Source organism: Pipra filicauda, unplaced genomic scaffold (genome assembly GCF_003945595.2).
Source record: "Pipra filicauda isolate LSUMZ 115617 unplaced genomic scaffold, ASM394559v2 scaffold80_size11013439_pilon, whole genome shotgun sequence".
NCBI classification, from domain to species: domain Eukaryota; kingdom Metazoa; phylum Chordata; class Aves; order Passeriformes; family Pipridae; genus Pipra; species Pipra filicauda.
In genome coordinates this window covers 869,592-885,388 of record NW_024104987.1, presented here as the reverse complement: position 1 = coordinate 885,388, position 15,797 = coordinate 869,592, and the positions used below count along the sequence as shown (strand labels likewise).

Genomic DNA, 15,797 nt, shown 5'->3' with positions numbered 1-15,797 from the left:
TCAATACGCTGGGGATGCGATAGATTGGATAGTTTGTAGGAGCCGTTAATAGAGTTCTCAAACTCCCGGCCATCCATCTCCATGAACGGCGTTCCAGGCCTGCAAGCTCATTTGTTATCATTATCTCCCTTTGTCTCCAAGCAGCCCGGATAATTTGCGAGGTTATCGGGCTATGTGTGTTTAAAAACACGTGATAGATGTCACCTCTGCAGATATTCTCTGCTTTTCTCATTATTAAGCACAGAAGTATTTCCTTAAACACCGTGTTGCTATTACAGATCAGTATCAGCTCTGACTCAGCGACAAAACCACCCCAGTGCACTGGAAATAGGAGCCAGGGAACTCTACTGGCTCCTCCCGAGCCTGGCAAAAGCATTCAGCCCAGAAGTCCTGGTTACTGGTGTATCTTGGTGCAGAACCCTTGCCAAGCACACCCTCCTGCGGGGCAGGCGGGACCTGGTGTTCCCCTCAGCCAGAGCAGAACTGGCTGATAAGAAACAACTCAGCGTGTTACAGGAACTTCTCCTACTGCCTTCACTTGGGCCTTGGGAATGTGAAAGTTTCGTGGAGCTGCCCTTGGAATTGTCAGTGCAACGACGCAGAGATGGCTTTGGAATCAGAACCAGAATCAGAATTGGTTTGGTTTGATGATGTGAGATAAGAGAGGGAACAACCAAGAGACTTGGATCCCACCAAAAGAATCCCAGAATGGAGAAATCCAGCCCAGTCTGGCCCATGGAGTGTTAACCAAAAATGTTTTAGATGAAGAAACCCAAAAATCTCTTCCTACACCTGGGAAATGCAATTACCCGTGGAATCAAGCGTGTTTTTCTAGTTCTCTTTTTACCATTCCCATGAAATACATCAGTTGAAACCTTTTCCTCATGCCTAGGATATTTCAAACCCAGATTCCTGATGCAGAGTGACACAGTGATCAACATCTATTTCCTAAGTCTTGGTGGGTTTCATGGCTCATGTGTTTGCTGCTGAAATTCAGCAGTTTTCTAAGAAATGGTGTGACCAGTCTGATTATAGTTAATGGCAGGGGGATGAACATACACACAAACTTCTCTTCTGCCACTTACACCAGGGAGTACCCATCCAGCTGGGAAGTAAGGGCTTTCCTACATGGCAAAATGTGCATTATATAAATCTAAAGTGTGAATTTATAGCAGACTAATGATTCCCATTAACCTGCTGATTGAACGGTAAGGCTGTGGCAAGAACAAGAGGAGGCTTACTCCACTTCCAAAGCCCATGCCAAGAATTTCCATCCCCTGGAAGCACTGCAGCAGAGCCAGCCTATTCTGGATTCATAACTTAATTTGTTTTGCATTTCCCATGCAGAAAACCCCTAAGAAGTCACAGCACAAGGCAAACCCCCCCAGACCACACACTGACAACGTGAAGTGAAGCTGGGCAGTGCCAGCCTTTGGGAGCTGGGATGGCACTGCAATTCCAGGGTGAGAAACAATAAACTAGGTGTGCAGGAGCCCAGAGTTTTGCCAGCCCATCTTTTACCCCTAAAAGAGATGGTGTTCAGGCTCCCACTGCCATCCCAGTGGGGTTCAGAGCCGGCTGGGTGCCTGCCATCTCCTGCATCCTCAGCTCAAGAAGTGCCAGCTCCACACAGCAGCCAAAGCATCTCCAGCTTCACTTACTGCCTGGAAGCAGCTTCTGTGCCATTCCAGTTACACTCACTCTCTCTGCAGCTTCTTGAGCCTCCGACCCTGTACAGGAATCAGTGCCATCCCCAGCCCTGCTGCGGCCTTGCCAGTGGAGAATCTCGGTGTCCTGACAGCCCCTTTCCCCACTAAAAGCTGCACTTGAGCTCAGGGTCAGCCCTGAAAGCACCAAACACAAGGGACTCCTGATGCCTTGCAGCATTTTTATCTATCCTGGTTTTCAAACCTTCTGTATTTTAACTCCAAACCATCACGAGCACAAACACGAACTGACACTGGCACAGATGATCAGATCCCTCCCCCACCACCAAGCACCAGAGTGTTCCTGCTTTGGGAAGCACTGCCTCTCCCAGACCTCGCCAGCTCTGCTCCAGCTTCTCCCTGGTGGGAGCAGGTGCCAGCACAGAACTCCCTGATCCCAGGCTGGCCCTGTACCTGCTCTGGCACACACCCTGCCTGGCCCAGGCTGCCCATCCCTGTGCCCCACGTGCACTCGGAACTCCTTCCACGCTTGTCCTGCCACCCACTCATCCTCCTTTCTGCTCCATCCCAGAGGTGGGCATGGAAGCATTCCCAGTCTCCACACGCCCATTTTGGGTTTGTGTGACAAGGTTTTGGCAGTGGGGGGGCCACAGGGCTGGCTTCTGTGACCCATGGAGGAGCCCAGGCTGGAGCAGGGGCAGAGTGGGAGGAGTGAGGAGTCCTGAGGAGGAAGGAGCTGCAGACACATCCCGGGATGAACTGACCATAGCCCTGTTCCTGTCCCTCAGCACTGCTGGGGGGGGGGGAGGGAGAGAACTCAGGGGTGAAGATGAGCCCGGGAAGAAGGGAGGGGAAGGTGTTTTAAGATTTAGTTTTTATTTCTCATTATCATACTCTGATTTGATTGGTAATAAACTGATTTCCCCAAGTCCAGTCTGTTTGCCTGTGACAGTAATTGCTGACTGATCTCTCCCTGCCCTTATCTCACCCCATGAGCCTTTTACTCTATTTTCTCTCCCCCTCAGCTGAGGAGGAGAGCGATGCAGCAGCTTTGGGGGCACCTGGTGTCCAGCCTGGGTCAACCCACCACAGCACATTAACAGATCAGAGGAGAGAGCGTGGGAGAAAGGGAGCAAGAGACTGCAAAATAATAAATAATCATGGAAAAAACTAGGGCACGGTAGTGTCACTGCTTTTGATGTTTCCTTCTCATCCTGCCCTGCCTCTTCTCCCACGGAAAGGGAACGCTGCAAGGTGGGAAGAAGCCCCAGAGCAGCAGGGACACAGAGCTGTGTCTGTTCAGAAGCACCAGTAGGATTACAGATAAATATTGAAGCTATCAAAGAAGCTTAAGGGATTTAGGAACCCACTCCCCATTATTATCCTCTCCGGGGGGAGGGGAAGTGATCCCTGCAGAGACCACAGCCAACACCAGCACGGTGCTGACCCCTCCAAACCCTGCTCTGGCTGGGAATATCACCTTGTTTGTTGGACAAGGGGGGAAAAATGACAAACGTGGTTTTTATAACATACAGAGTCACCGTTTGTCACCTGTGGGTGCAGCAGAGAGGCCAAGCCCTGTGAGACCCCACGGACAGAGTTGGGGGACTGGAGGGACCGTCCCTGTGTCACAGCCCGGCGGTGGGAGGGCAGGAGCAGCAGCTCCAACCCCATCAGCTGGGTAGGACTGGGAGGTCTGTGTCCTGCCCAGGAGCTGGGATCCATCCCACAGCCAGCATCCTGCTTTTCTTACTGTAGGAAAATCCTGAGAGAGCTGAAAAACGACTTGAGGGATGGTCTGGTCCTGACGTGTGTGAGCGCAGACAGGGGGGAATTCCTGCACAAATCAATTCCGAGACGGCGGGGCGGATGTGGGATGTTGGAACCTGCCTCCATTCAGCTCCGCTGCTGAGGCGTCACAGCAAAGCCTCATTAACAAAACATGACACCGGCCCTGCTCCCGCTCCCGCCTCCCCGCTCCGGCTGTCGGCCGCTGCGCTGCCGGGAAGGAGGTTCTTCATTCACACCAGTGCAGGAGGATGTCTGTCATCTACAAAGGCGGCAGCAGCATCCTCTGGGACTGCCGGGCTCACAGCTCCGGGGCTCCAGCCCAGCTCCCACCCCACAGCCCGGGGCATGGCACAAATCCCTCTCATTCCACAATCCCATTGCACAAATCCCTCTCATTCCATGCTCCCATGGCACACATCCCTCTCATTCCATGATTCCATGGCACAAATCCCTCTCATTCCATGCTCCCATGGCACACATCCCTCTCATTCCATGCTCCCATGGCACAAATCCCTCTCATTCCATGCTCCCATGGCACACATCCCTCATTCTGTGCTCCTCGGGTCTCACCACCTTCTTCACCCAAAAACTCCCCCCAGATGGGCACACGTGGGGCACAGTGAGGATGGGCCAAGGCCTTTCCTGGGGTGACCACAGGCACAGGTTTAATTCTGGTCTCAGATAAAAACCCCAAAACTGGCAGGAGCCCAGCGGGACCCAGCACAGCCTGATGCCAACCCTGAGCTCCCTCCTGCTCCGGTCCAGCCCTGGATTCCTGTGCAGGGATTATCACCACCATCCCAAGCCCCTTCTGCAGCTCTCACTGCAATTTTGGCTAATGCAAGCTCAGTCCTCCAGCAACCAGAATGGTTTCTCTGCTACACTTTTAAGGGAATGCTGCAGTTTTAAACCACAAATTAAATTTTTAATGAAACTTCATAACTGTTGTACCCAAATGTAATGTAATATTGATAGGATCTGTGCATCCAGCTAGCATGAGACTGCCCTAGAAAGCTTTTTAGGATGTTATGCAATATAGAGCTAAATTAATTATTTGTAATGAAAGGAGCTGTGTCCCTATAGCATCACAGAAACCTACTGGTACAGAGACCACACTCCTCATTCTCACTGGGTGTAAATGTCAGGCAGTTTAGGAGGAACCTGACTTTTGAGATGGGAACAGCAAAAGAAAGGGAAGGGGAAAAAGGGAGAGAGTGAATGTGTGAGAGAGGGAGAGACAGAGAGAGAGAGAGAGAGAGAGAGGGAGAGATCTGCAAAGAAAGACTGCAGCAAAATGCAGCAGAATTCCCAACTCCAGTGCAAAGTGTGTCTGTCACAGACGGGAATACTCCACCTCACACGCGGTGTCTGCACTGGCTGCACCCCTGCCCGAGCTGCTCCAGTGACAGCTGCACAGCTTAGCAGGCACAATACAAAAATATTCTGCATACACACTATTCTCAAACAGAACCATGGAGCAGCTCAGAGCTGTGGACTGGTTCCCTACACCTGGTCCAGCTGCAGAAGGAAAAGGGCTTTGGAGTGGATCCTGCTCCACTCACATCTGGGCTCCGCATAGCCAGTGGTTCTGTGACCAGAGACCTTGCTGCAATTTTCCTAAGAACGAGCCTTTATATTAAAAAAACCCACAAAACCCTCCAAGGAAACAGCCTCATAGCTACAGTCACATCCTGCTTGGAGTACACTGGGGATGGGGGTGCACGGCCAGGGGCTGGAGTGGATGATCCTTTCAGAAACCTCAGTGACAACATGGGCACAACCAGCACAATCAGCAGCTCCGTGCACAAACAAAAGGACCTGGGCTTCTCACTCAGGGAAATGTACCCATTGCTATTTCCCATTGCAAAACTGCCTCCATCCCATAACGGATCTTATTGTTCCCACTCCGCAGAGGAGACTGAAATGCGGAATCAGCATCACCCCACAGGAGATGGTTTATGTACAGCAGGCTGCACAGGCAGGAGAGACAGCTTCCACTGCCTGCTCCCTGGGGCTCCAGCTCCTGGGATTAAAGAGATTTGTCCACTTTAAAAACTGTCCTTTCTGCATTTGTAATTCTGCTGTTCCCACACAAAGGTTAGTGTCGACCAGATGGAACATTTACACCCCTCACCTCTGTGCTGGCAGAGGGCACAGGCAGCCGGGGCTGCCGGGCCCTGGGGGGAGCACCCCGGGCTGTCCACAACGATCCTCGTCCATCACAAATACAAATGTGCCTGCTGGCTCCTGTTCAGAGCTAAATCATCTCCGAGGGTCCTTGAGAGCTGTGCTCAGCTCTTTTCAGCTACAGAGCCATCAATCAGCTGCTACTGAGCGCTGGGGAAGAGGCAAGAGAAGAGTTAAAAATGATGGGGGCTCCATTATTTCATTACAGCCACACAGCTCCTAAATCTACAGAAGCAATAACAGATCCTACTGCATGATTCAGTGATTCTGGGAAAGCTGAAATCTTGATCATATTTTCTAGTTCTTTCTTTGCATTAGGAGCCACGGGGGTTATTTTGCTTATCTCTTGTAGCGCAGCTTTGTTGTTTCTTCCTATCCAGGCATTTCCGTGGTCTCCATCACCATAGTATCCAAGTGTTTATCTTATTGCATTTGTCACCTTGGTCTCATCTCCGCATAATGTGCAGTGGATGACAAAAGATTCCGAGGTAAATTGGTTCAGTGACACGCGCAGCTCTGGCAACACTGTGGAGATGTTAACAGAGGTGGGACCCGACTCTGCTGCCTCTCAGACCAGTTTACACTGGTGTAATTCTATTGCCTGCAGTAACATCATTTTTGGGTTGTGTTCCTGCCTGTGGCAGAAGGATTAGACCTGCAGTCTTTTCAGCCTTTTCCATAGAACCCCTTTGCTAAAAAAAAACCAAAAAACAAAACCATCCCCAAACCAAACCAGCACAGAAGGGAGACTGGTTTGCCCAGTAACCTCCATCCTGCTTGTCCTCTCCTTATCTCCCCCCTGCCCCATTCCTGTTGCACTGAAATGCTGTACAGCACAGAGAGCCAGCAGCAGGGACAGTAACCAGGGCAATAAAGCCAGAAGGGAACAACTGGGTGGAAATGTAGATTTTCAAGCAGAATTTCATGCAGCAAAGCAGGTGAGCAGCCCCAGAGGTGTGAGCAGCCCCAGAAGTGAACACCACCACAGATTAGCAGCCCCAGGGGTGAGCAGCAACCCAGGTAAGCAGCATCACAGGTGAACTCATAGCTTTCAGGGGCTCTGAACTGCACGGGGCAGGAGCAGCAGTGAGACCCAGGAGTCTTAGGGAATAACTCTCTGCAGTCCCCAGGAGTGATAGGACAGGTTGGGTGGAGACAGCGACAAAAGCACTACAGGATGCCCATGAAGGTGCCCAGAGGTGCTGAGCACCCCAGCACAGCTCCAGACCTCTTGGACTCTTTTGTCCCAGCGCTGCCCTGTATTCCCTGGGCTGGCATTAATGGACAGACCCAGCCACAGCAGAGCATCACAGGGTTTGCCAACCTGCCGTCCTCTTTCTGCTGACAACCCCAAGCCCCTGAGTTTGGCCATAAAATGCTGCTTTAACTATAACCCACAGAGCATGGCTGGATGGGGAAAGGGTCTCCCAAGGGCAGCTGAGGTGCCTTTGAGGAGGAAACACTCCATGCTAAAGCAGTGTGTCACAAACCTCTAGGGGTTGGATAAAGACCTGCTAAAGAAAAGGCATCAAACCCAGTCACAAGTATCACCATGAGCCACTTGGGGAGCTCCAGCCCCGGCGAGGGCTCCTCAGGCCCTTTCCAGAGAGGAGATCAAAGGGTAAAGGACCACAGAGTGGCTGTGTTTTATCTTTTGCAGATCCATGGACTGAAAGCCTTTGTATTTTACTGGCCCACTTCACTAATCAAAATTAATTGCTTCATATTTCACAGGATAACTTGGCATTATGTAAATACTCCAGCCATATGTGCTGCTGTAGCACTGGGTGAGCCGAGCTGTGAGCTGAGCAGAGGGGACCACACACGCTCCACCATTTACCCCCCCAGGCTGCTCTCCAGGTCAGGGATTTTCTATCACGATAGAGTATCACAGAGAGAAGACAAGGATAAAGCCAACAGGCAGGAGAAGCTCAGGGGCCTGGGGCTGCAGGGCCAGGACAGTCTCACTCATGCTCAGGTGTGTTGGCAGAGGGCAGGACGTGGGGCACAAGTGCAGGGGGACACTGCACACTCACTGCTCCAGGGCTTAAGGGGAACCGGTCTTGGATGAAGTGCTGAAGATGAGAAAAGCGACAATTCCAACAGCCACGAGCTATTCCCACCAAGGACAGCTCCAGATACTACCCGGGTGGTTTTCCTCCCTGATTAAAAAAGCGGCAAAGCAGCGACTGCTCCCCCGTGCCCACAGCGGAGCTGGGCACCGGCACCAGCGGGTGCATCTGACCCTGGGGACACGCAGCCACCGGGCCCGTCTGTGCTCCAGCGGCTCCGCTGCTCCCGGGCAGTGCACGGGAACGGCCCCACGCCCCAGGCGGCACCGAGCCCGGGGGGCTGCCCCGGACCGCACACGGGCACCCCCGGCAACACCCCCGAACCCCCGGCGCGGGCACCCCCGGCCCCGAGCGCACACAGCGCTGTGCCAGCACCCCCGCACACGCACGTGCACCCGCAGGCACACGCACTGCCCGCGTGCACGGGCACACCCCCGCACACACCCCCGCACACACAGACATCCCGCACACACAGACACCCCGCACACACACACCCCCGCACACACACACCCGCACACAGACACCCTGCACACACACACACCCGCACACACACACACCCGCACACACAGACACCCCGCACACACACACCCCGCACACACACACCCCCGCACACACACACCCGCACACAGGCACCCCGCACACACAGACACCCCGCACACACACACCCGCACACACACACACCCCGCACACAGACACCCCGCATACACACGCACACCCTGCACACGCATCCCCCGCACACACACACAGACACCCCGCACACACACACCCCGCACACCCCCCGCTGCACGATCTCCGCTACCCACGCGCGCCGCCCACTCCCGCGCCCATCCGCGCTCCCGCCCACCGACACACGCGGCCCCCCCGCACACACGGACAGGGACACGCGGGCACGCTCACTCGCACACGCTCACTCGCACACGCTCACTCGCACACGCTCACTCTCTCGCACACTCTCTCGCTCGCTGTCGCGCCCCCTCCCCGCGGGACCCCCCCGCCGCGGGCCGGGATTCCACGCTCCGTGACGTCCCGCGGGCCCCGCCCGGGCGCTATAAAGCGGCGGCGCCGCAGCGGAGCCGGAGCCGGCCCGGAGCGAGCGGAGCCGAGCGGAGCCATGGCTGCGGGGCCGCCCGGCAGCCTCGTCCCGCTGCTGCTGCTGCTGGGGCCGGCGCTGGGGCCGGCGCTGGGACAGGGACTGGGGCAGACGCGCTTCGTCTGCACCTCGGTGCCGCTGGACGGGGACGTGTGCGCGGCCTCGGCGCTGGGCACCGGCTCGGCCGAGGAGCTGAAGGGCACCGTGCTGCAGCTGCGGGAGACGGTGCTGCAGCAGAAGGAGACGATCATGAACCAGAAGGAGACGATCCGCGAGCTCACGGCCAAACTGGGCCGCTGCGAGAGCCAGAGCGTGCTGGAGCCCGGCGAGGCCAAAGGCAGGAAAGGCTTCGCCAAGAACACCATGGGCGACCTGTCGCGACCGCCCGCCGCCGAGACCCTCAGCCAGCTGGGGCAGACGCTGCAGTCCCTGAAAACCCGGCTGGAGAACCTGGAGGTACGCGAGGAGACCCGGGGAGCCGGGCACCGGGGGAGCCGCCGAGCCGGGCACCGGGATCGGGAGACCCGCGGAGCCGGGCATCAGGGGAGCCGGGCACCGGGATCGGGAGACCCGCGCATCGGGGCATGGGGCGCCGCGGGACCCGCACAGGCGGGCACCGGGAGCCGCTGCCCGGCGGTGACAGCCTGTTCCTCTGCTCGCCCCTTGTAGCAGTTCAGCAGGATGAACTCCTCCAGCCAGACCAACAACCTGAAGGACATCCTGCAAAATAAGATCGACGACCTGGAGAAGCAGGTGCTGTCGCGGGTGAACAGCCTGGAGGAGGGCAAGCTCAGCCCCCGCAACGAGTCTGAGGAGCGCGGCAAGATCGAGAGCACCCTCACCTCGCTGCACCAGCGCATCAGCGACCTGGAGAAAGGTACCGGGCGCTGCCCACCCACCCCCGCCCGCCGCGGGACCCCCGGGCCGCCTTCCGGAGCTCCCCCCGCCGCCGGGGACCGGGCGCTGCCGGCTGATGCGGGGCCGCTCCCGCGGGCGGCTCTGCCGAGCTGTCCCATTTCCCACCCCCGGAGCGGTCCCTCGCCCCCAGCTTTGCTTTCCCCCTGGCAGGGGGTCGGAACTGGCCGGTCTCTAAGTTCCCTCCCAACCCAAACCGTTATCGGGTTGGGGCAGCCGGTGCCCGCGGGCTCTGCAGCCGGGGATGCTCCGGCCTCCGCCCGCCCCGGGGATTAGGGAGCCGCGCGGCTCCGGAGGGATTTGCTCCTCGCTGCCATCTCAAGGCCCGTTACATAACGGGGTGGGGAGGGGGGGGAACCCCCAAAGGGACAGAGGGGGGATCTGGCCGGAGCCCACCGACCCTCCACTCCCACAGGCCAGAAGGACAACCGGCCCCCGGACAGGTTCCAGCTCACCTTCCCGCTCCGCACCAACTACATGTACGCCAAGGTGAAGAAGAGCCTGCCCGAGATGTATGCCTTCAGCATCTGCATGTGGATCAAGTCCAACGCCTCCCCCGGCATGGGCACCCCCTTCTCCTACGCTGTGCCCGGGCAGGCGAACGAGCTGGTGCTCATCGAGTGGGGCAACAACCCCATGGAGATCCTCATCAATGACAAGGTACAGCTCCAGGGACTGTGGAGGGTGCTGGGAGGGGGGAACGGGCTGGGGGGACAGCGTGGGGTGCCCCACTGTTCACCACCCTGACCCACTGCCCACAGGTGGCCAAACTGCCCTTTGTCATCAACGACGGCAAGTGGCACCACATCTGTGTCACCTGGACCACGAGGGACGGCGTGTGGGAAGCCTACCAGGACGGCACACAGACGGGCAACGGCGAGAACCTGGCCCCCTACCACCCCATCAAGCCCCAGGGGGTCCTGGTGCTGGGCCAGGAGCAGGTAAGGGCCGGGGGGCAGGCGTGGGGGTCCCAGCTGGGCTGGGCACACCCGAGGGAAGGACGGGGCCGCCCGGCCCCGTGCCCCCGGTGACGGCGGCTCCTCCGCAGGACACGCTGGGCGGCGGGTTCGACGCCACGCAGGCCTTCGTGGGGGAGCTGGCCCACTTCAACGTGTGGGACCGCAAGCTGAGCCCCGGCGAGGTGTACGGGCTGGCCACCTGCAGCTCCAAGGCGCTCGCGGGGAACGTCATCGCCTGGGCCGAGTCCAACATCGACATCTACGGCGGGGCCACCAAGTGGACTTTCGAGGCCTGTCGCCAGCTCAACTAGAGCCACGGACACGCGAGAGAAACCTCCTCAGCGGGTTCTTTGATTTATTTTTGTTTTCCTCCTTTTTTTTTTTTTTGCGCAAAAACAACTGAGAACGAAGCCACCCGTCTCGTCCCGGGCGCAGGGATGCCCCGGCAGTGGGGCACCCGCCCCCGGAGCCCCACGACCCTCCGGTTTCTGTCTTGCCAACGTCCTTCAACGCCTGCGTGCCTTGGCCTGGCGCGGCTGCGCCCCCCCCGCCGCCCCCCCGAGCCCGGCCCCTGCTTCGCCGCCGCTTCCCCCGGGCACCGGCGCCTTAAAAGGCTGCGGGGCCCGGACAGGAGCCCCCCGGGGCTCCTCTTTCTCCAGCCTGACCCCCCCGGGAGGGTGGTGGCCCCGGAGCCGGGGGAAAGCTGCAGCATCCCCTCCAGTTGTGCTCCAAGCCGGGACTGTAACAGCGGCTGGGACTCCAAGGAGGGGGCAACCCCTCCGTTCCCACCCCTGGGGTAAGGAGACACCCCCCCCTTCCCAGGTGAGCCCCAGTGCCCCCTTCCCCGGCCGGCGCTGCTCCCGAGCACCACAGCCATAGCCCCGGGCTGCGGCGGGCACCGGGGCGGGACCCCCGGCGGGACCCCCCCACTGGCCCCGCTCCCCAACCTGCCGCACTCAGGTACCCCCGGCCCCGCCGCCTGCAGCCCCCCGAGGCCTCCTAGCTGGTGACAAATAGCCTTTACCGTCCCCTCAAGTCCAGCTCCCACTGACAGGTCTGAAGCCTTTCTGCTTTTGATAATACACTCTCTTGTTTCTCTTACTGTAAAGGGAAGTTTATTACCAATTAAAAAAAAAAAAGGGTATTTTTATGAAGATAAAAAAAATAGAATTATCAGTGCTCCCTGAGGAAAAAAAAAGTGCTTTGAGATTCTGCAGGATAAAAAGAGATAAAGAAGCGTATTTTGAGATAACAGATGCATTTTGTATGGTTTCCTTTTCTAAACTCCTGGTTTGTACTACAGATTGCAGAAATCACCCCCCAGCCCCCTCCCTGCCCACCCAGGGCTGCCCTGGGCGGCAGTGGAGGATGAGGCAGAGAATTCACACAGGGCTCCAGAGCCTCCCCACCAACTCCAAAGATGCGGCAAAGAGACGTGCGGAGCGGAGGGGCCCGTGCGGAGCCGGGACGGCCACGGCCCCCGGCCGGGAGCACAGAGCCGGCCCGGCCACCGCCGATCTGGGGACCTGGCACAGGCAGCGACACCCCAGAGCGAGACACCTGCACGGCCGGGGCTCAGGGCAGCGGATCTTCAACTGTGCCCTTTTTCCAAGCCAAACCCCAAACCACCGTGAGTTAATTTGAGTTCCTCCCAAGCCCCTGTTCACATCGGCGACAAGCACAACCTGCTGAGAACAACGAGACCGCGGCACAGGTTTCACCTCCAGCCCCAGGTGCGTTGGATTTGCCAAAAAATAACCACAAAAGGGTGTGATGTCAACACAGTGTACATAGTGTACAGTAGGGGAGAGATTAATGTATCTTAATTTGTCATTATTTTGCTAACCAAAGCTGTACATTTTTCCTATTCTGGCTCTGTCTCCTTTGGGATTTGAACGGGTTCCGATACCCCCGCATCCGGCCCGCATCGGCAGTTCTGACAATGCACTGTTTCTACGGATTCTCATGCTTTTTCCATTTTATTGCTGGGATTACATGAATTGTTGACTTTATTTTTACACAATAAAGAGTGAAGAAAGACACCGGGTTCTCTCACATGTGTCCGTTCCCTGAGCAGCCAGTGCTCGGGAGCTGGTCTTTTTCCAGAGGGAGGTTTTGTCTGTGTAAAGCAGGATTTCTGCCCAGTTCCCCTTGGAACTGGCTCAGGCACCCTCTGAGCCTGCCTGCCAGGCTCTCTCCTTCTCCTGTCCTGTGCCCTTAGACCGTATCTTTCACTGGTTTATGTAACACATCACACAGATTGATGTATTTTTTCCCCAAGACACAGGCTGGAAGCTCAGCTCCCTCCAGGTCCTGCCAGGCTGGCATGAGGGAACAGTGACACCCCCAGGGCTCTGCTGTGGGCATCGTGACAACCCCTGGGACCGGTGTCCTCTGCTCCCACCCCCCGGGCAGCGGCTGCCCCGAGGCGTTCGCTTGTCCCTCGGGAGCCAGGCGGGGCTTGGGACACAGTTCCTGGAAGGCAGCACTCCAGGGGGGGAATCTCAGCAACTGGCTCGGTGTGTGATGGGGCTGGAGGCCACCCGTGTGCCACAGCCACGGGCAGGGCAGCACAGTGTGCCCGATGCTGTCCCTGGGTGCTACAACTTCCCACCTGTCCCACACCTGCAGCAGAGCAGCTGTGCCAGATAAATTGCTTATGGAATCAAAGATACAAGTAGGGAAATTGTTATTTACTCCTTAAAGCCAGTCAAAAACAATCCACTCCCACACAGAGCCCCCTGTAACTCCCCATCCCACAGCAGCTGGGAACAGGAGCCGTGTGGGTCCAGTCCTGTGCTGCTGCCTGGGGCACGGGCAGGACATGGTGACACCAGCACTGTCCTTCCTTCCTCCATGACAGCGAGGACATGGTGACAGCCCCAAGGGACGCTGCTGGTGTAACCCAGCAGAGCCCTCACTCCTGCCACACGTGTAGCCAGCGAGTCTCAGCTTCCAGGGGCTGGTGATGGCCATGGTGAGGGTCACAGTGAGGGCCCTGTGGCCACTTGTGCTGCATCTCCCCAAGCAACATCTCCAGCCCCTGCAGCCTCTGCTAATTACAAACAGCCTTTCTCTTCTTGTTTCTCACACTGGCTGCCACAGCTAATGGTGTCCCTGCCTGGTCACCTGCCACCTCCCACACCTCCAGCAGCCACCCCGGGGTCTCTGTCCTTCACCCAACCCCTGCCACCCTCATAAAGCCTCTCCTCCTCCAGAGTGTTTGTTCTTGTGGCTGCTCCAGGTCCTTTCCAGGATGCCTCAAGCCATAACCATTGGAATACAAAGAACAGGGCGAGGGAGATGCCTCGAGCCAAGTCTGGGACCCGGGGTGTTTTCTCACTCCACCAGCCACGAGCAGAATGCCAAGTGCTGGGCACCCTCGGGAGGGACAGTGGGCACCAGGAATCCTCTGGGGGCAGGAGGAAAGGTGACACACCAGAACTGCTCCAGGGCAGTTCACTGAGCCCTGCGGGGACAGGCTGGGTGTGACGTGCCACTCACCCATCACCCCCACGGGTGGTTAGAGAGGAAGGGGGTGGCTGCTGAGGAGCTCAGGCCATGGCTGAGGGGGCAGGACAGGGCCAGGGTGGGCAGCAACACGGGCCCAGGGTGCGACGGCAGCGGGCACTGAGGGGCGGTGAGAACGGTGCAACCAAGAGCTCCCCCCACCCCAGTTCCTCAGATCCCCCCCAGGTGCAGAAGGGATTTAGAGCAGCATCTTGCCAGCCTTACAAAGGCAGCAGCACTGCAGAGCCCCTGCCAGCCCCCCCAGCACTGCCCCTCCCCAGCCCTCGGAGCAGCCCAGCCCTCTCCAGCGAGGCAGACACCGTCCCCCCCGCCCCCAAAAACCAGCTGCTCCAAGGACAGGCTGTTGGGTTTTGTGTCACTGGGAACAGCCTACATCCTGCAAGGGGATGCTATTTATACCCAGGGAACGGGTGGCAGCTCCTGCCTCATGCTCAGCCCCCAGCCCCAAGCAGGGCCCTGGCCTCAGGGTGCTGCTGCCTCCACAGCCACCCTCAGCCATCCCCGTGCCAAGGTGAGACCCCAGTGCCCACCCACTGCTGCAGGAGAGGAAACGATACCCTCAGCCAGAGGCTTGTGCTGTTCTGCAGTCTGAACTGCAATAAAAAAAATTACACTAACAGGCTTTTTTGGTTTTTCTGGGGTATCTGGCAAACGCTGCTGTGGTGGAAGGGGGGCTGCCCTGTGCCCCAAGGCAGTGGCACAGCCACGGCAGAGCTTGGGGAGGCTGTGGGGGATGGCTGAGGGGGCTGAAACTGGAGCAGCTGAGACTTCTGTGTCAAGGGGGTAACAAACCTCCCAGCTCATCCCAGCCCACACTCCTCAAAGATGTGAGGGACCCTTGATCTGCCTCTCAGCCCCCCAAAAGCCTGTGGGTATTGAACCCCTCATGAACGCAGCTGCTTCGGGACAGGAGAAGAGAGGCTGAGCAGCCCCAGGCCATCCCTGCCCATCCCTCCCCGCTCAGCTCCAGACGCCACAGCAGCTCCAGACACACGACCTGCGTGTCCCGGCGCTGTGGCTGCTGCAGCAGCTCCTGCGGGAAGGAGGGAGGATCCCGGGAGAGGTGAGGAGCAGCCCTGCCCATCAATCAGACCTGACACCTCACCCTGCACCAGAAACTGCCGTTGTGGGCTGGGAGCTGCTCGGTGGCACCAGCTCGCCGGTGACAGCCAGCCCCGTGTCCCCTGCGAGCACAAGGATCAGGGAGCGCGTTCCCGCCCCGGCACCGAGCGCTAAATCCAGGAGCTTTTAGAGCGGCGGAGCAGATGGAGATCTTGGGCTGTGTGAGGACAGGCCCCACGGCTCCCATCGGGAGATGGCTCAGAAATACCGACGGGGGCGAGGGAGAGTCCTTAAGGGCAGGACACAGCTGGGATTTACAGCTCTGATCCGGCTCCTCGCAGGCGACTCACATGGGCGGGAAACGCTCGCTGGGCCCTTGGCACCGGCACCGTCCTCTGCTCCCCCCGCTCGGGGCGGCTCCTCCGAGGGCTCCGAGCGGTGAGAGGAGGTGATGGGCAGACGAAAAATTAAAGCTGCCGCGTTTTATAGTGAAACACCCCTGAAAACCAGAGACAGCGTGTCC

General features: G+C 58.0%; 1 protein-coding gene across 1 annotated transcript; it reads left to right on the top strand.

Annotated features, from left to right (window-relative positions):
- Positions 1-8,709: 8,709 nt before the first annotated feature.
- On the top strand, positions 8,710-12,723 carry NPTX1 (neuronal pentraxin 1). The gene is made up of 5 exons (XM_027725336.2): positions 8,710-9,263; positions 9,477-9,684; positions 10,138-10,382; positions 10,484-10,663; positions 10,771-12,723. Exons 1-5 carry the CDS (start codon positions 8,829-8,831, stop codon positions 10,990-10,992), a joined length of 1,290 nt encoding a protein of 429 aa, XP_027581137.1. The 5' UTR covers positions 8,710-8,828; the 3' UTR covers positions 10,993-12,723.
- The last annotated feature ends 3,074 nt before the right edge of the window (positions 12,724-15,797 follow it).